Source organism: Protopterus annectens, chromosome 9.part0, assembly GCF_019279795.1.
Source record: "Protopterus annectens isolate FY-2018-M chromosome 9.part0, PAN1.0, whole genome shotgun sequence".
Taxonomy (NCBI): domain Eukaryota; kingdom Metazoa; phylum Chordata; order Ceratodontiformes; family Protopteridae; genus Protopterus; species Protopterus annectens.
Window position 1 is genome coordinate 677,170,943 of NC_056743.1, and position 20,806 is coordinate 677,191,748.

A 20,806-nucleotide genomic window follows, 5' to 3' on the forward strand; every position below is an offset into this window, starting at 1 on the left:
TGTCGGATAAACCCTTGAGGTTTAAGAGATGCTCCTTGTGTGGCTGGAAAATGCCTGTTTCCGACTCGCGCAAGGAGTGTCTGTATTGTCTCAGTGGCGACCACCTTGAGATGAGTGTGGCATTTGTGCTACCTTCAACCCTAGAGCTCTGGCCGACCGCCAGAATAAGTTACTGGTCAAAGGTTTAGTGAAGGGAGGCCCCCTTGGTCACTGGTTCCCCAGCCAAGGCGAGCTCCTCAGGGGCGAAGAAGGGGATTCCTGTGGAGGAGGCCTCATCCAAATGTCCCAGGCTGTCTGATCCTAAGTCCTTGGATCCGGCTCCAGCCAGGGCAGTTTCGGATCCGAGATCCTCGGGTCCCAAGGAGTCTATTCCTGGATCCAAAGCCTTCAGATCCAACACCTTTGGCTCCCTGTCCTGGATCCAAGGCTCCGGATTTGAGACATTCGGATCTGAGGGCAGGAACTTTGCCCACAGATCCAACCCTCTCGGATCTGAGGGATTCGAGGGCTGTTACTTCGGATCCTTCGTTAATGACGGCTCTGAGTAGGTCGGATCTGAGAGTCGTGCCAGAGCCGATTGTGATGGAGGACCTTCCCATAGATCCCTTGATTTCACTGTAAGCCTTTTCTTCTCCTAGGTCTCACTCTAGGGAGCACAAGAGAAGACCCTCAAGTTCCAAGGACCCTCCTGCCAGGTCCTGCATATCCTCCTGATCTTCCAGGACTGCCTTTCCTATGGATATGGACAGGATGATGTGGGCCTTTCTGAATGCTCAGATGGAGTTGGGACTTCTGGCTTCCCCAGCCCAAAGGTCGGGAATCCAATCTCCCTATTGGCTTGGATTCTCAGGGACTGATGAGTGGGGTGGAGGCCAGGGAAGTGTCAGGCTCCAGTTTGGGCCCTTCCCCATCAGGTCGGTGGTTGATGCTGCTCCTTGCCCCCCCAGGACAGACCATCCCACCTGGCAGAGCTGTTGACCCGGGGTCCATGGGGTTGGATTTGGGTCCAGGTTTTTCAGACCGGTCTCTCCCCTGGGTGCTTTGGCCTTCAACAGCTCTGGCCCGGTGCTGTCCGGTGGAGCGTGGGGGGGGTCCGTGGGGTATACCTTCTCTTTGCTAGGGTGTTATCATCTGAAGAGGGGAACAGGACCTCCTCCAGTCCTTCCGCTTTCCAGGTGAGGAAAAGGTCCTTCTCGGCTATCAGAGCTGCCTCCCCTGCACACGGTCATTCTACCCAGCCTCAGTATCTGAGCGGACCTAGTCATACTGCTTCTGGTCAGCCTGTCCAGTCTAGCCTCCAGGGGGTGTCTCTCCCTCAGGGGTCCCCTGCTTTTCTGAGTCTTCCTCACAGCCTCCGGCAGAGGAAGTTCTCAGGAAAAGGACATGTAAGAGGAGACATCTAGACTCCCCCATGGAGTCCTTAACCGAAGATACAGATGTTGATGAAGGGGCCGGGTCCCCATGATCTCCGCTAGAGGAAGTCTTCTTTGGAGACATACTCGAGATCCTCAAGGCCAAAGGCTGTTGGTCTGCCCAATACCTGTTTTCTGAGGAAACCATATTTCTGTAAGCTTTTGGTATGGGCCCATCTACTTCTTGGGTGTACCCCCTTGCTGATCCTCTTATTAATCTCATGGCCAGCAGGGTTTGGAAGGAGACAGATACCATGGAGCCAGTGCCTAAGAAAGCGGACAAATTTCTCAGTCCCCCAGCAAATAAAACCTTTTGGTCCAAAGCAGTCCATCCTCTCAATTGTGAATCGAGAGCTCTGGACAGATTTGGAAAGTGGGTGTTCGGTTCAGCTTCCTTTACCCTGCGAGCCAGGTGTTTGCCTTACAATTGGCTAGGCTTAAATGGCTCGCAAGGGCAGTTAGCTTAGTACTAAACTATGAACCTATGAACCTATGAACCTGTCTACAGAGGTATTTGATAAAGGAACTGCCAACTTCCCTCTCTATCCATGTCTGAAGAGGAATTTAAGGTGATTTCTCCTAAGCTGTCACCCCTTTATTCAGTTGCAAATTCGTCCATGAGGCTAATTTCCAATGTTGCAGAAGGATCCTCATGGGCGGCGGGTGCAGGCATTGCCATTAGGCATCGGATTTGCAGAGGCCTTCAAGATGTCATTTATCAATGCCCCCTTTGAGGGTTCCACTCTCTTTAGTCCCAGCGTGAAAGAGACATTGACCCACAGTGAACAGGAAGGGAAGATATTGTTGGCTGTTGAGATAAGATTTTCTGCCCCTCAGAGGTCCTTTGCTAAGACCCAGAAGGGGAGTAAGAAAATATGGTTTCGGAAGGCAGTCTTTCTTCCAGGATGTTCAGGATGATTCGTCTTCCAGGGGATGGGGAAGAGGTTTGAGTGGTAGACGTTGCCCTAGGGTTAGAGGAGGCCCGCAGAATCAAGGTTCCAGGGAGCCCTTCTCTGAGAAACCTTTTCAATGTCCCTGAGATGTTGCCCGACTGTCCTTCCCTGGAGGCAGTCAAGGGTCGGTTATCTTTGCACCCTCTAGCCTGGGCAAGCGTTGCAGATGATCAGTGGATGCTAACAGTTATATCCAGGGGCTATTGCATTCCCTTTTTGGAAGTTCCCCTGAAATCCATAACTGTTCCGGATGTGTCACCCAGTCAGAAAGAGTTGGCCCAACAGGAGGTTGCAACCTTTCTTCAGAAAAGAGCCATCCAGGAGGTCCCTGCAGAGCAGAGAGTATCTGGAACGTATTCTCGCTTCTTTTTAGTTCCAAAGAGAACAGGGGATGTACGACCTATTCTGGACCTCAGTCGCATGAAACTGTTCATACAGAAATCAAAGTTTCGGATGGCCACTGTGCAGTCAGTTGTGCCCCTTTTGCACAGCAACAACTGGATGTGCTCAGTGGACCTCCAGGATGTGTTCTACCATATAAAGATGGCTCGACGGTCCAGGAGGTTTCTCCACTTTCGCTTGGGAGCTGATCATTTTCAGTTCAGGGCCCTGCCCTTTGGCCTCACCTCGCCCCCCCCCCCCCCGGGTGTTCACCAAATGCATGGCAGTGGTGACAGCTCATCTCTGGCTGCAGGGAATCCAGGTATTTCCCAGTTTGGATGATTGGCTTGTAATGGCCCGTACAAAGCATCAACTATTGGACAACATTCATACCTTACTTTCCCTGTTCCATCAGTTGGGAATTATGGTGAACATGGCCAAATCCTCCTTAATTCCTATCCAACATCTGGAGTTCATAGGCACTCTTTTGGATACCACCACGCAGATCATAGCCCTCCCTCTTCACTGGGTGTCTCTGATTCACCCCCAAGTTCAGGTTCTGCTTGAGCAAGCATGTCCTCTGGCCTCTCACATTCTTAGGGCTTTAGGGTCCATGGCGGCTACCATTTACTTAGTACCAATGGGTTGGTACCACATGAGAGTTCTTCAGTGGACCCTTGCAGTTCATTGGTCAGCGTTGGTGCATCCCCTTTCATTCACCATTCATCTCACCCCAGAGTGTCAAAAGAATCTTTGTGGTGGATTCGCTCACTGGACCTCCTAGCGGGCAGGTTGTTTCTCCACTGGTTCCCATGATGACCGTCACCTCGGGCGCTTCCCTTCCAGGGTGGGGGGGACATTAACAGCGTAAGATGGTCCAAGGGATGTGGTCACCATCAGAGACCAAACTGCACATCAACATTCTGGAGATGGAGTAGTCCTTCTGTCGTTGCAAGCCTTTCAGGATTGCCTACCTCGTGGGAACGATTGCAGTTCTATCGAACAACATGCTGGTTGTTTGGTATATAAACAAGCAAGGGGGCACACTTTCTTATCTGCTTTGTTGCGAGGGTCTGTGAATGGGCGATGTCCACGGGGCGCTTTCTCATTGCAACGCACATTCCCGGAGCTTCCAACGTGTTGGCGGACAAATTGAGCAGGGCTATTCTGACCCCTCACAAGTGGTCCCAGAATCCAGTGGTGGCCCAACAGATCTTCCGTTGGTGGGGATTCCGAGCTGTGATCTGTTTGCGTCACCTCTCAACCACAAATGCAGCAACTTCTTTGCATTGATCCCCCCAGAGGGGGAATTCCTCAGGGACATGCTCACTCACAATTGGCCTTCGGATCTCCTGTATGCCTTTCCACCTTTGCCTTTAATTCCCAGAGTACTTCAGAAAGCCAGACACTTCAAGAGACAATTGATCCTCATTGCCCCCTTCTGGCCTCTGCAGGTGTGGTTTCCCTTTCTACAGTCTCACTTGAGGCACCCACCCTGGGTGCACGATCCAATTCAGGAGCTTTTATCTCATCCATCTCTGCTTCCGCTCCCGAACCTTCACACCCTGCATTTGACAGCGTGGTATGCCCACTTCCAGTGATTTTGGCTAGGTCCTGGCTAGCTTCATCCATAAAGGATAATTATCCTTCCTTCCCAGAGGTCTTCCACTAGGAAGGTTTATACCAGTAAATGGAGGAGTTTTTCTATTTGGACAAGAAATAAGAATCTGGTCCCCTTTTCAACTTCCATTCCTGAGATCCTTCTCTTCTTAACTTGTTTTTTTGAGGAAGGGGCTAGTTTCTCCATGATCAAGGTTCAGTTGGCGGCAATTTCAAATTTTCATCTTAGTGATGATTCTACCTTTTCTTCCTGCCTCTGCAAGGCCTTTTTAAAAGGTGTTTTTCTTTTGAGACCTCCTGTGAAGCCTCCACCTCGTCCATGGGATTTGACTTTGGTGCTGCAGGCATTGACAAAACCACCCTTTGAACCGGAGGCATCTTGTGATATCAAATTCCTTTCATGGAAGACTACCTTTTTCGTGGAAGTAACTTCAGCGAAGAAAGTTTTGGAGCGGCAAGCTCTTACAATTAAGCCACCCTATTTAATTTTATATAAGGACAGAGTGTCTCTGAAACCAGATCCATCCTTTACGCCCAAGGTTGCTTCAACAGCTAATCTTAATCAGTGTATTCATCTTCCAGTAATTTTCCCTAACTGTGCCAGTAAGGGGGAATATATCCTGCACACCTTGGACAGAGTGTCTGTGAAATCAGATCCATTCTTTATGCCCAAGGTTGCTTCAACAGCTAATCTTAATCAATGTATTCATCTTCCAGTAATTTTCCCTAACTGTGCCAATAAGGGGGAATATATCCTGCATACCTTGAACATTTGTCGTCAACTTAGTTTTTATCTACATAGGACTAGGGAGTCTAGACATTCAGACCAGTTGTTTGTAGCCTTTTCTATGAATAGAAAGGGCAGAAGAATTTCGAAAATCACTGTCTCCCGCTGGATTTCGCAATGTATTTCCTTCATTTACTGTTCAGAATGTGTTCCTTTATCTGCACCAGTAAAGGCTCATTCCACCAGAGCGGTGTCTACCTCAACTCCGTTTGCAAATTGTCAGTCTTTAGATGGCATTTGTGCAGCAGTAACATGGTCTTCTCCTCACACCTTCTTTTCCCACTGTTAGTTGGATTTGGTTTCTAGAGGAAGGGCTTCCTTTGGCTCCATGATTCTTCGGCATGACCTTCCTTGAGGCCTCCCAGAATTTAGGTAGCTGGTGACTGACCTTAACGTGAGGAATGGTGACTAAGATAACATCACATTTATAGTTATGTGCTTACCATAACTTGGCATCTGTGTTATCTGTAGTCACCATTCGTCGCAGTGTCGCCCACCAGCCCCCTTCCTCGGGGCTGGGGAGGACATTTCCAAGGAAAGATAGTCCAAGGGACGTGGTCGCCATCTGAGACCAAACTGCACATCAGCGTTCTGGAAATGGATTATGGTGGTCTTATTTTGCTGTTAATTGGTTTTGGTCTGTCTTCTTTCCTTATGCAAACTTGATCTGAGGGATTAGAGGGCAGCCGAGCATTATGGGAGGGGGAGGAGCTTGAGCTAAGCTGTTTGTCTGTGCATGCTGGCTCAGATCCGATATCGGATCCAAGACCCTAACGTGACGAATGGTGACTACAGATAACACAGATGCCAAGTTATGGTAAGTACATAACTATAATTTTCATGCCTATGTATAACTTCACAGGCAAAAATCCAACCACTGTATCATTTATTTCAGTTTAGCACTGTTGCCATGTTCGGCAAATACTTATCACACTTAATGTTGTCTATTCTGGCAACCATATTAAATTAGATTATATTGCTTTTTAATTTATATTATTCTGTTAATGCTGTCTGACTTCTTTTAGGATCAGATTCTTTCCCTGATTGCAGACATCCTCGTAAAGGGAACACAGTCTATGTATACGGTATTGGAATGACAGAGGACATGCTTCGTGGTGCTTTTTCCAACTGTGGAAATATCATTGACCTCTCAATGGATAATCCACGCAAGTAAGCATCATATCTATTTCTAAGTGCGTAACCTTAAAAGGGAAAAGTTTAAAATCTGCCATACTTTGTGTTCTGATCTGAAGTTTCAAGTGTTGCTTTCTATGCTAAAAGTTTGAAACTCATTTCAGCCTGTCACGCACTGGCATTCTGGAGTGTAGTCCTGTAAAACGAAAGGTGTTTTTTTAGCTTGGAACCAAGAAACAAGACTGAGTAAAGTGTGAATACACTTTGGAAATAGGGGACATATAGTAACTTTTTCATTTGCAGTGTGTTGTTGTACACTACATTGTCTTATGCTGCAGAAGTTTAGGCTTAGTCTTACTTTGGTTAACGCTACTACTGAGCATGTTGGAGTTACTGATACACATCTGTATAGACTCCCCATGGAAAAAGAATAGCTTTGAAGTGTGTGCGTATGTGTGTGTATTTAAACACCTTCATTAAATTATTAAGACATAAGACATAGTCATACATGCATTCATAGAAAAGAAAACAAACCACATTAACATTTTTTCAGTATACACACGTTATACATTGTTTTGTTTTTTATAACAACTATTTTTCAGTTCGACATTACATAAATAGCTCGGTTCCTGCCTTCTCTTAAACCTCACTCCTTCTCCTGAACATTATTCTGCGCATGTCGTTCCCATAAATTCTGTTTATTTCTGTATAATTTGCTCCATCCTTTTTCTAAAGATCCTTCTTACAACACTTTTATCCCTTTTACAATGTTTAATACTTCAGATACAGTTGGCTTAGATTTTGATTTACATTTTGTATTTTTGGCAGCCAACAGAATTGAATTTAATAAGGCCTTACTATGTTTAGGGTATTCAGATCATGTGTCCCAACTCAAAAGAATCATTTTCTTAGTTGGAACCATTTCTTCCCCCAGTATTTCTGATAGAGTACTCTGTAGGGAATTTTTAAAATCTGCCAACTCATTGCACTCCTAAAAAAAACATGTTCCCAGTTAACCTCTTTCTTCCCCATCACACCTCCAGTATTTGCTGTCTGCCTGAGGAAAAAATTATTTGAAGTATGCCTGGGGTATAAAAATACCTATGAAAACACTTCCAAGAAAAATGCTAAACCTTCTGGACTTTGAGTGCTTGAGAGCCATAAATATGTCCCGTCATTGCTCCCTTGTAAATGGCTTTTCTGCTGTCTTTTCCCAATCTTTCTAACGTCCTCTTATTGATTCTCCTAGTTAACATGTAATGTTTTATATACCGTGCTAATTGCCCCCTTTTTAACTCCAGATTCTATTCTAAACTCAAGTAAGAATTCTGTCAGAGAAAGTCTTTTACTTAGACTCCAGTACCCCTTTCCCTTTGCCTATATTTTTTATCTCAATCCCTGATGTGGGAGGCACTCTGTAACCTGCACTCCAAACTTCTGCTTGGTCCTGTCACACTCTGTTACCTTTCCCTCTCTAGTTATTTGCTCATAATGCTGCTAATGGCTTGGTTCCTTTGCCACTTTTCTCCAGTAAGCCCCAGCCTCCTCCTGCCTAGGTTCTGTACCCCACCTTGCAGTCATCTCTGTTGGTAAAATCTCCTTTCATCATTCCCATGTTTGGCTTAGTTCTTAGATACTTTCTGCACCTTTATGAATGTAATATTCTGCATTGTGGTGGTTATTCTCCTACATCAAAAAATTCCACTCTCTACTTATTTCTTTAACTCCTGCTTCATCATCATCTTTTCCAGCTTAAATTATAGCCTTCTGCTTATATGTATATGAACCTTAAATGTGTAATTCTAAAATATCCCTTCAAATTAGGTAATCCTAGACTACCTTGTTTTATTGGATGGATCAGTTTATCCCACTCAACTCGTACCCTTTTTCCCTCCCAGATAAATTCTTTCAACTCATTATTTTTCACAACTTCTCGTCTTGATGAAAAGATGCCTGATCTGTATATAAAGCAAAAGGGATTAAAAACATTTTCACTGCTGACATCGTAGTATCCGTATCCATAAACAAGAGCTTCCAGTTTCCAGGTTTTTGCATCATGTCATGTTTTATGTAGACTCTTCCAATAGTCTTAAGCACTTTGTAATCCTGGTTTAAAATTGAATGGATCTAGATGACACTGGGTCTGGTGGGTCATTACCTTCTTTGAGTAATACAGCTCTCTTCTGAGATGATGGTGCTTAACCTCCTTTTAAAATACTATTAAAATCTTTCAGATCTGTATTATTTTCTTCCCTCCTGACTTCCATAGGAATACTATATGTTCCTGGATACTTCCCTGCAGATTGGTTATACATGACCATTTTTGTCTCTTCTTCTTCTCTTGTAACTGTTAGTTGTTAAGTCTTATCTTCCTCTAATCTTGATATGATTATGCCTTCCGTAAATATTTCCACTTAAGCTTTTTCTTGGTTTCCACATTCCTCTGATTTATATAAATTTTCATAAAATTTACGAAATGTCTGTAATACACCTGTAGGATCTGTGCTTTTTTATTTCTTGTCATAGGCTCCCTAACTGCATCAACCACCTTTTTTACTTTCTGTTGCCTAAGTCACTTGGCTAAAAGTGTTTGTGCTCTGGTGTTTTGACCTTTAGGCAGTGTATTAGTTAATTGTAAATGAGATGTATATCTACGTGTGTGTGTGTGTGTGTGTGTGTGTGTGTGTGTGTGTGTGTGTGTGTGTGTGTGTGTGTGTATATATATATATATATATATATATATATATATATATATATATATATATATATAGAGGGTATAGATAGATGTAGACAGATATATGTAGATATAGATAGATAGATATGGATCCCTATCAGATGATAGAAACTTCACATGACAAACTCATTTGACTGAGACCATAAGACTGAAATTTCAAAATGCTGAAAAATCACTTGACTGAAACCCGTAATACTGAATTCTTACAATGCTTAATTTCAACATACTGAATTGTAAAGTGGACGATATAAAACCAGAACAGGTGCCCCCACGCCCCCCCCCTAACTATATATACTAACTCCAGGATCACACTACAGTGGGGAAAAGGGTGGGTGTGGGTGTTTTATATCGTCCACTTTACAATTCAGTATGTTAAAATTTAGTATTGTAAGATTTCAGTATTATGGGTTTCAGTCAAGTGATTTTTCAGTATTTTGAAATTTCAGTGTTATGGTTTGAGTCAATTGGGATTCAGTCAAATGAAGTTTCTATCATCTGATAGGGATCCATATATAGATAGCTATATCATTTTTTCTTACTACTACATTTCTATTTTCTACCGTGCCTTTCCTCTCTTTAACCTTTTAGAGTTAGTTTAGACATTTTCTTCTACTTAGTGTAGACTGTATCCTACCATTGTTGGTAGACTTTCTCTTTTTTATTACCCCTCTTGAGGTAATCTTTGTACCATTGCTAGTATTTTTCTTCCTTTCTTTTTCTTTCCAAAAGAAAAAAAAAACTTCTTTGTTTATTCGTAATTGCTTGTTGATTGTGTTTTGTAGTATTCAGATATGGCAGATAGACCTACTGGTTTCAAGAAGTGGATTTCCTGTGGGCATAAGATACCCAATTCTGATGCCCATAGGGAGTGCATGTATTGTTTAGGCCCTGCTCACCTCCAGATTTTATGTGAAATCTTTGTGTGTTTTAACACCAGTGCAGTTCGTGATAGGCATAATAAACTCATTTTGAAGGGTCTTTTCCCTGCTTCTTCTTCTGCAGTGCCTTCTATATCAGGGGCTCAAATCCCTTCAAAAAATCATAAAGCTTTGCAGACCAGGAATTGTAGGAAGACCTCTCCTGTCTGATCTCTTTCTTTCCCTCAAAGTTCAGAGCCACCTTCGAAAATAAAAAAGGCCTTTGATCCTACTGCCTGTAAGGTCAAAAAGGTTTCAGATCCAATCCCATGCCCAGGCAGGTCTTCTCAGGTCTGGTCTGTGTGCATCTCTCTCTGGAGCTGGTATCTCTCAGATTAAGGTCTTCTTTTTGGCAGGAGACTCCAAAAAAGGCTTATCGCCCTTCCTCAGTATCTTCCTCCATGAGGTCTTCCTGGAGTCTTTCTGAGCATGTTATGGATAGGATGATGAGAAAGTTCCTTAGAGCTCCGGTCCAGATGGGGATCCTTTAGGCTCTGTACCCCATCGGATCCGTGAGTCTGCAACCTTCAACACACCCTTTAGTGACTCCTTCTCCTATCTGACCTGTGGTTTCAGAGCTGTCTGATCTGAGAATGTTACCTTCCTCAACTGTGACTCTTTCCCTGATCTTTTCAGCTTTGAATGTTAGAGCAGAATTAATCTTGGAGCTGAAATGTCATTGCCTGGTCAAGGGAGATGACTTTGATTCCAAGGGTTTCAGAAACATTGCTTCCTCTCAGTGCTTAGATGTTGGACAGCTTGGGTCGATTCCCTACTTGGGACAAACCAGAGGGAGTGGAGCATTAGCTGATCCGAGAGCTTTGGTTCAGAGGAGGCCAATTTCTGTTTCTCCTGGACCTTCTGCCTCTTCTTTGGCTATCACCTCTTGGAATCATATTCCCATTCTTCCTCCAGATTTGAGTGCTAAGTCCCATTTATTCCACAGGGACAGCCAAGCCATAAGAGCTTCCAGACATTCCCTGCACAGGGACTTCCCCTTTCTTTTCACAATTTTCCTCGGAAGAAACTGTACAATAGGAGGCACTTGGATTCCCCACAGGAACCATTGACAGAGGACACTGATTTTGATGAAAGGGAAGGGTCCCCCAGATCTTCACTAGAAGACATCTTATTTTGGTGCAAAATGCAGACGGTCTTCCCAGAACCCGTCTTAGGAGGAATCATTGTTCCTGGAAGTCTTTGGGTCTGGCCCATGTACATCTTGGGTTATACTCCCCCCCCCCAGGCAGATGAGCTTGTCTGCCTTGTCTCCTGCTGGGCATGGAAAGAGCTGGACTCCGTAGAGCCCATCTCCAAATGCCTGGACAAGATAATCAGTGCACCACCAGACAGGCAACACCAGTCCAAGGGGATTCCTGTAGATACCATGGTTATTGCGGCAGCCACAAAAAAGGAGCTGTCTGAACAAAACTTCTCTCCCAATCCCACTAACAAAGAGTCTGTGCCTTTGGACAGGTAATGGAAAGCGAGTATATGCATCAGTGACCTTTGCTATATGATCGCTGAATTACCTGGCATATTTTAGTAGGTTCATAGAGACTTAATAAGGAACTCTGATTCTACCCCTGGGTCCCCTGGAGGAAGTAAAAGCTTATTCTTTGTGACTGCCCACCCTACAGTCTATATCAAATGCAACCACAAGGTTAATCTCTCATGCAGCTGAAGGTTGCTGACAGGGTGCAAGTGCAGGCATATCCATTAGGAGGCATGTTTGGATGTGCTTGCGTGACCTTACGGAACCCTTTAAATTGTCATTCATCACTGCTCCTTTTGACGGATCCTTCCTTTTTTGGGGTCACCAATAGAGGCACATTCTCGTAGTGAACAAGATGGAAAGGCTTTGTCTGCTGTAGGGATCTGTTTTTCTACCCCACAGAGATCTTTCTGAAATCAGCACTGTGGTGAGAAAATGTGGTTTTGGAAATCTCAAGGACCTTTTCAAGATTCACATGGAGATATTTCTCCCAGAGGCAAAGAAGGAAATAATTATAATAATGGAAGAAAAATCAAGGTGTGATGACCCACCACTGCCAACCAATAATCAAGGAGCCTCAGTCCTCACCACTGGCAACAGTGGAGGACATTCACTGAGAGGATGACAGGTACACACACACTATTTCCAGATGAAGCTATCTGCATCAAGTGCACTTTCCTTTAAGAGCAGATAGATACCACAGTCAGTTCAGGGCTGGTTCCTCTACCATTGTCCACATCCCAATAAGACTCCCACTGGCACAGCTATGTGGTTGAGATCTCAGCTGAGTGACCAAGCTAAGACCCCCGGCACCCTCTGTGTCCAACCAGTGCTTTGTGTCCCTGCCCAAGTATTTATTTATTTATTTATTTTATTTTACATTTGTTGACCGGGATAGTCCGACTGGATATATGTCCATTTTCAGCGGAGGCCCGGGGAGAAAAGCTCCAAGATAATAATTCACATTGAACATTTAGTAAATGCTAGTTTCAAGCAGATTACAGTCATAAGCAGTACCAGCATTTAGCACATATAGTACCAACTTATTATAAAACACTTTACAAAACATAACATTATTTTCAAAGTTAAACATACATAACATTACATTCAGGTTTAAGACACACTAAGCAGCAGTTATACAATTGACCTTTCCTGAAATGGAGTGGTAGAAAAAAGTAGTTGAAGGTAAGGCACTAAGAAATAGAAAGGTCACTAGTCGGGGTTAGTGCAAGGACATAACCAATGAGTTTTGCAGTATTTCTTGAGTTTGTTTTTGAGATGAGTTAGTGTGGGTTCTAGGGTCAAGTCAGCTGGGAGTCTGTTCCATATTTTTCCAACAAACAGAGAGTCCCCAGCTGAGTAGTTGGATTTGTATATTTGAACTAGGTGTCTAGTGGATGATCGCAATGGCCAGGTGCTGGTGTAGGGGCTGATAATATTTTTTAGTGCAGGTGTATTTTTTATGTGCCACTATTAGCTGGTTGAATTGCAGTAGGCTTGGCAGTTAAAGCCATCCTAGGCGATTTAGGTTGTGACAGTGGTGTGTCCGGTAGGCTGTGCCAGTAGCAAATCTGGCGATGTGGTTATTGCAGGATGATAGTTTATTAAGATCTGTTTTGTTTAAGTTGGAGAATAGAGATGAGGCATAGAGAAGAGTTGGTAGCAGATGGGAATGGGCAGTTGCAGTTCTAGCAAGGGGGGTAAGGAAAGGTTTGATTCTATAAAGACAGCCAAGTTTTTTATTAATGGTTTTGATAGTTTGATTGATATGCGCTTCAAACTTCAGGTTATCAACTATGACACCCAGTAGTTCAGTTTGGGCTTCTGGGGAGATGATAGTGCCATTGTTAGCAGTTATGTTGAAGGATGGCATGGGGGTCCTGCATGTGGGGGTGAAGAGGAGCAACTTAGTTTTGTTGGGGTATGCTATGGTGTCAGCAGCCTTTTGCAGATAGTCTGCTGGGAGGAGGTTTGTTTTGGTGTTTTTGCAGTAGATGGTAGTAGTGGTTCTTTTTGTCTAAGGTTATGGATTTTTTGGTGTCATTCCTTAGCTGTCTGAATCTTAGATGATCAAGTGGGCCTTTTTTTCTATAGGTGACCCATGCTTTGTTTCTGAGTGAAATTTTGGTTTTGGTATCTGTAGAAAGCCATGGTGCAGTATTAACTTTGGTTCTAATAGAGCGGCTGGGAGCATGGGAGTTAAGAATAGCAAGGAATTTGGTGTTAAAGTATGCTACTGCTTCATCTAGGGGGAGACTTTTTAGTACTGACCAGTTGCATGCCTTAAGTTAATTTTGAAACTTGGTGAGAATAAAATTCTTGTTAATGTTCTATAGGTAGGTTGGTAGGAGCAGTCTACTTTGAGCTTGATTACATAAGTGAGACAGTGGTCACTTAGGTCATCAGGCAAAGTGCCTGATTTATAAAATTGAAGATGGGTATTGACGAGTATCCAGTCTAGGGTACTTTCTTTCTTATTGGCTTTTCCTGTTCTGGTGGAGGAGGTTATGATTTGAGTAAATTCATAGAAGTTTATGTTGGTTGTGGGGGTTTCACAAGAGCAAGTGTTCCAATCAGTATTGAAATCCCCAAGAACAATTGCTTCTTGGGGGTAGTTATTGGATAACCAATATAAGAAGTCTTCTAAGGTTTCCTGTGTTCCTCCCTGGGGGAATGTAGAAACAGACAATGTTTACATTTTTGTTTTTGTTAATTTGTAGTTTTGAGATAAGAATTTCAGCATTATTGAACTGGGGTGGTTGTTGGGTATCTATGCTGGCAGATAGGGTAGATTTGTAAAATATGGCTACTCCACCACCCTTTCTGGTGGTACGGTCTAGTTGAAACATACTATACCCTGGTGGCAGAATCTCATGGTACTTGGTGGCAGGCTTTAGCCACGTTTCTGTTAGCTGTTCATTCCCCAGATATATTATGCCTAAGAGGGCATGCAGGTGCTGAGTTTTGTTATTTATGCTCCTAATGTTTAGATGGCAGGCCAGCAGTGAGTTAGGAGGTCTATTTGTTGGAGCTATGGTGGTAGGGGATATAGAAGGGGGATTAGGGACAACAGGTGGGGACGGACCAGGGTTTGGGTGGATGTCGCCATACTTTGTGAGGTTGTAGTGTGTCCTGAGTATGAGTTTTAAGATTTTGAATAAAGTTTTGTAATACTGTCTAGTTTTAGGACTAATGTAACTAGGTCTAGTATGATGGTAGCATTTAGGGGTTAAGGAGGTAAGCATGAGGGGAGTTGAGCAACTGTGTGCATTATCTGTTGTAGATGGGATGGATGTTTGGAATTTAGGGTTGTGGAAACCTGGGTGATCCTGATATTTGTAGGTGGTTAGGAGATATGGGATGAGTAATAGGGATAGAAGTAGAGTTAATAAGAATATTTTGGGTGATAGCATACCTACTGAATGAGACTTGAAACTGAGGCAAAAGGAATAGTAGAGTTGGAGGACTGGTGGTATCAGGTTGAGGGTGGTGCTGTTGAGTGACAAGTTGTTACTGATTGGTTTAAAAAGTGGGGTGTGGTCTAGTACCAATAAATGTAGCAGCACCAGGGGCAGGAGGGATTTGGGGGCAGGGTGGGGTGCAAAGTAAGTCTGAGTAAAGCGAGGGCAAGCGGAGCAGGGATGAACCAATGCCTGTACTAAGTTGTAGCAGTTTAACCTGTATGAGGAAAGGGGGGGTGGGGGAAAGAGAAGGCAGTAGGAGTGGTTAGAGGAATACCTTGGATTGACTCAAGGCACCACACCCAGAGGTAAGTTGAATGTAAGGGCCTAAAATCTACACTCAGCACTGTAATGTTACTTGCACTCAACACTTTTATTTTACTTATGTTTAGCAGGAAAGACAGACCAACCGTATACAGTTTTGAGAAGTTTTACAAGGGTTACTTGTTCAAGTGTCAGATAAGTAAGTAAAATTTAACAGGAATCTATGTCTGAGTGTTAGAAAGCCAGAAAGGTACAAATTATACCTGTAAAAATTAGGGTCGGAGAGACAAATGTAAGAGTCGGTGTACTTTAGTTACAGGGGAAGTAGGCAAACGCTTGAGTAGAAAAGAGCCCTATGGCTGACCAAAATGGTGACTTGCTTAATTACACAGCACTGTAAGAGAAAGCTTAACAAATGCTTTTTATATGTGTAACCTACTCAATTAATTGCTGGGAGAAACAATTTTTGTTGTGTTTTCCAACTGCAATCCTGTAGACACCGTTATTCAGGAGCTGCATATGTTAGTGTAGGTAAATGTGAAGTTCAATCTGAGTCACACCAGGTCAGCCAAGGGGGGAAGAGAGAGGGAAATCCTAAGCACCTAGATTTGAAAATGATGCCTGCACTAAGTTGTAGCAGTTTAACCTGTAACTTAGGTTAAGTAGTTTAAGTAGCTTCACACACACACACACACACACACACACACACACACACACACACACACACACACAGCTAGGAAAGGCTGGCACAGGTTTACTAGCTATGCCTCCTTCTGCACAGACTATAAGGTAGTTTTTACTGCCACCAGTCACTCCTGCCAGCTAACATAAGACCCTTAACAAAGGGTGCCCAATCTTCCTGTGTAATATTAATAGTAACACAAATGGTAGTTTGACTAAGAGAGGGAGTGGCCCACACAGTGTCACTACATAAATATGTAAGTACTCTCAAAACTTAGATATCTCCACACAGTTCAGCCACAATGAAAGGTTTAAATATATTTAATAATAAATAATAAAAGAACAAGACAATACTAAATATATATTCACAGTGACATCGGAGTTCAAAACCACAGGAAATGTTTAAAACAACATTGCAGGACAGTCTGAAATAAAGAAAACTATCTAAGCTTTACTGTATTCCTGATTGAACCTAAGAGAATTATACTATAATGTAAGAACTTACTAATAGAGCAAGGCAGATGTGGTAAATGGATCTTCTAGTTGTTATCAGATCTAAGGCAGAATGCTCTCTCTCACTAAGAGACTTCTCAAAGTAATATCTCAAATCTGGGATAACTTGCAAAATGATATAATTTCTTGTCATCTGACTGCTAGTTCCCAGGCCAAACAACCGTTGATGAAGCTGGCAGTATTTAGCATCTAAAACACACGAACACAGTTGAGTAAAAAGAAGAACACCTTTATCCAACACAGTATTTAGCATCTACCTGTAAAAATATACAGACAAGGGCTTCTCTTTAGATCTCTGGCAGATGCTGGAAGTCATAAAACAAATGCATTACTTTATGCTTTCAAGACTAGTAATTACTTCACCCTAAAGACAATCCAGAAAGTTTCTTAGTATAGACGTCATGTCTATTGCTGTATTGAAACTGAAATATACCATCTTTTATGGTCTAGCAATAAAGTAATTTAATTTCAGTTATTTTTCTGAAATTAACCTCCTGTATTCCAGTTTCCACTGTTAAAATATATACATTAAACAGTTACAGTAGTGCATTTACATTTCTGTTCTCTTCCAGTAGAGCACACTGTGGCTACATTTCAAACAGCACTCTGCAAATACCCTGTTCAACAGACACACACACACACACACACACACACACACACACACACACACACACACACACACACACACACGCCTGTACAAGCAGTTTGATATATACATGACATACAGTTAAGTATCTTATATATATCATTTCAATATTCACCATTGACATATAATTATTTACAAAATTCCAGCTAGCTGGGCTGGCAGTATCTCCTTTCATCACACTTCTCCCCCCCCCTTCGAAGACTCAAGCCAACTCTTCAAGTGACCCTTGAAAATGTTGATTGAGAGGAATGAGCCAATCTGTGAATACATTACCCCATTCCCTGTTGTGAGATCCCAGCTACCTTTGCATTGCTGACCCCATTACAGTGTTGCACTGTCATATCATATGCCTGCAACCCTAAGCTCCACCACAGTAACTTGGGATTTTGCTGGTTGGCTCCCTGTAGCCATAGATCCCCCTCAGACTCCTCCTGGTTTCTACTGCAAATGCTTAGCACCAGGGCCTGTCTGTCATATTAAAGTTTCATCATGTTATAGTTTGTGCCCCTGCCTCCTGCCTAGCAGTTCTACCATGTTGTTAACATCACTGATCTTCCTTACCACTTTGAAGGGTCCCTCCCAAGCTGCCTGCAGCGTGTTGTGTTTGACAGGAGTAAGAACCATAACCTGCTGCCCCACAGCATATTCTGTAGCTCAAGCATTCCTGTCATACCAGACTTTTTTCTGCTGCTGGGCTTCTGCTAGGCTGTCCTGAGCCAAGCCCATACGTTCCCTGAACCTTGCCCAGAGGTGTAGGACATATGCCACAATAGACTTCTTGTGGGATTCACACACAGCCTCACACTCATCGAGAATCAGTTCTAGAGGTCCCCTCACCATATGCCCATAAAGTAACTCAAAGGGTGAAAAACCTGTGGATTCCTGGGGCACCTTTCTGTAAGCAAACAGATGGGACTGATAAACTGGTCTGCAAACGCCCGTAGCTTGGTCTTTAGTGTAAAGTTTAACCTCTCCACTAAACCATTAGTCTGGGGATGTTAGAGGGTGATCTGTAGGCATTTCATCCCACAGTGGCTTCTGGACCCTTCTCCTTTCAACACCCAAATGTGATGAGGTAGGGTAATCTACCGATATAGCTAAGGCAAATGAAACAGTGATCAGTATGATGAACTTAGTATAGCTGTGTAATTAAACTTACCAAAATAGTAGATGTTTGAATGATCACTGCTGCAGTAGCTGTTCCCTTCTTCCACCCCCTTGTATTGGTGTGCTTTTTTTATGCCAGGGCGTGGGCATTTATTTCTTGTTGTTCCTAGCTGTGTCCTTTCAGAGCTCATCCTCCCACTTTCTCTGTTAGCAGAAAAGCGTGGAGTGGCTCGGCACCTAAGCTTGTCTTTTAGTCAGCTCAGCTCAAGCTGCTTGTTAGTTTGGGTTTGTGGAAGGTGCCTTGAAGCTGTGGTGGCTGGCAGGCTGCTGTATCCTTGGAAGAATATGACCCATATAGCTAAAGCTACTGCTGCACTGATCATATAAACATCTACTGTTATGGTAAGTTTACATCTGATGTTGTAAATCTTTATTCATTCCTTACTGTTAGGACTTTAGTTCCGTCCTTGGAACTGACACGGCCATTACCAAGCTTGTGCCAGCCAAAAACTCTCAGTTAAGACCTACCCACAATGCCCCTCTCATAGTCTCTTCAGATCTCATTTGCCACATTCCTCGTCAGACGTGCCAAGCCTTCTCTCAAGCTAAGTGTAGTGTTTTTTTGTGATTTATATATATAATTACCTTCCTCTAGTCAGTTTTCCCTTAAGATTATTTCTTCATCTTTAAATTTATATACTTTCTTACTAAAACCTACCCTCTACATTCAGTAGTTCTTTTCATACCATCGTTGGTACTGTCCGTATCCCCTACCTTTGGGTAGGCCCTTTCCTTACCACTTTGTGGTATTTCTTACTACCATAGTTGGTGGTACTCTTTTATTTTTTTATTTCATTTTATTTTTTTTTAACAGAAAAACATTTATTCGATAACCTTGCTGTTGTTTTTTGGTTGGTTTAATGGTAGTTTAAGGCTATAGTGTGATTTAATGGTAGTTTAAGACTATAGTGTTGTGTAGTTTCCATGATGTCTGATAAAGCAAAACTAGGATTTAAACAATGTGACAAGTGCGGGCATAAGGTGCCCAACTCAGGCGGTCACGCCCTGTGTGTTTATTGTTTGGGCGTTGACCACATCAATGTATCTTGTGATATTTGTTCTATCTTCAGAAACCGTATGTTGGCTGAACATAAGAACAAGCTTGTTCTGAAGGGTATGCAGAAAACACCCTTCTCGGAGGCTCATTCTGGGACTGAGGTCTCACCACCTCCTAAGACTAAGGATGTGAAAAAACATAAAGAGAAACGGAGTCTCTCGGTTCCTACATCTCCTTCCTCCTCGGAACCGAGTCGACACAGGGCTTGTCCCACTCCTTCGGCGCAGACATCTTCAGCAACAAGCTCCATGTCTTCTTCCTTGGTGCCGTCCTTAATTCTGACTCCAACCACTGTACTAGCTTCGGCACCATCCCCCTCGGTACCAACCGTGGTTTTGACACAGGCTCCAACTACTGTACCTGCATCGGCACCATCCCCGACCACTGTGCCGATGCCTTATACTGCTCCACTGATACTGACACCGTTGGTTCTGAAGGTGGAGCACCTTCTCAGAACCACATATTCTCCCTCTTATGACCCCTTTTTTGGACAGCAGTTTAGTTCATTTCTTGAGAGACCAGAATCTTTATTGGCAGCTTCCTTCAGATCCGCCAGGAGTCTTTCAGAACAAGATGTAGTGAGGGTTGTGGACCAGCTTTTGGCAGCTACAGGATTACCCACCCTTGCTAGGTCTTCCTTCCCTCTTGGAATGGAAGCTCTCACGGCATATTCACCTGTATATCCTCCTCCGGCCTCCTCCCAGGTTTCGGAGACTTTGGTACCGATGACCATCCTGGTGCAATCTGTCTCTGCTCTGACAACGGAGGCTTCCCTGTCGGCACTGATTACTCTTAGTGCAACAGCTCTTTGGAACTGGCGCACTCTCGCAGTGATTGGGCTGTTGGCACCATGGCACCTAGTTCGGCTCCAATTTTTTCGGTGGTGCCATCTACAGCCACAGCTCTCCCGGCAGCTACCGGTCCTCTCGGAGCTCCTCACCTGGAGGATAGCTCATCGAGGCAGGGTGTGACCCCATTTCCGAGGTTGTCCTTCTCTGTTCCAGGCACCCATCCCTCCTTGGGTGGGCCTGCTTTCCAGGTGATGGAGAGGGTCCTTGCTTCAACAGGCTCGCAGTTGGCACTATTGGCATTGACTCCAGAACCCCCCCTCTAGCATGCAGCTGTCCCAACCCCCTACTCTGGGATCCCAAGCATGGGAGCCGCAAGACCTTCCTTTGAAGGGAACCCTTTCACCGGGGTCCTCTTCAGAAGATCCCACTGAGGAGCCACCCCAGAAGAAACTTTGCAAGAGGAAGCATCTTGATTGCCTTGAGGAATCCATCACCGAATACACCGATTGCGATGAGGGAGAAGTGTCCCCATGGTCTCTCCTGGAAGACGTCTCATTTTGAGACATTCTTGAGATCCTCAAGCAGAGGAAGAGACTGGAAGTCCTCCATCCCTTCAGAGGAATTGGTGTTCTTGCAGGCCTTCTGTGCTCGGCCATCTACTTCCTGGGTGACCCCACCTGCAGATGAGCTTATTAAACTTATTGTGCAGCATGCCTGTAAGGCCCCGGACAACATAGAACCTGTTCCCCGGAGGCCAGATAAAATGTTATCCACCCCCGAAGACCAGCCCAAT

General features: G+C 43.8%; 1 protein-coding gene across 3 annotated transcripts in view; it reads left to right on the plus strand.

Moving 5' to 3' along the window:
* The window catches only part of NELFE (negative elongation factor complex member E), a 360,551-nt gene that overhangs the window by 241,102 nt on the left and 98,643 nt on the right, over positions 1-20,806 (plus strand). For all 3 annotated transcript variants that reach the window (XM_044083278.1, XM_044083277.1, XM_044083276.1), the window contains exon 8: positions 6,179-6,323. In XM_044083278.1, the coding sequence (XP_043939213.1) occupies positions 6,179-6,323 (145 nt within the window). The remainder of the gene's footprint in view (positions 1-6,178; positions 6,324-20,806) is intronic.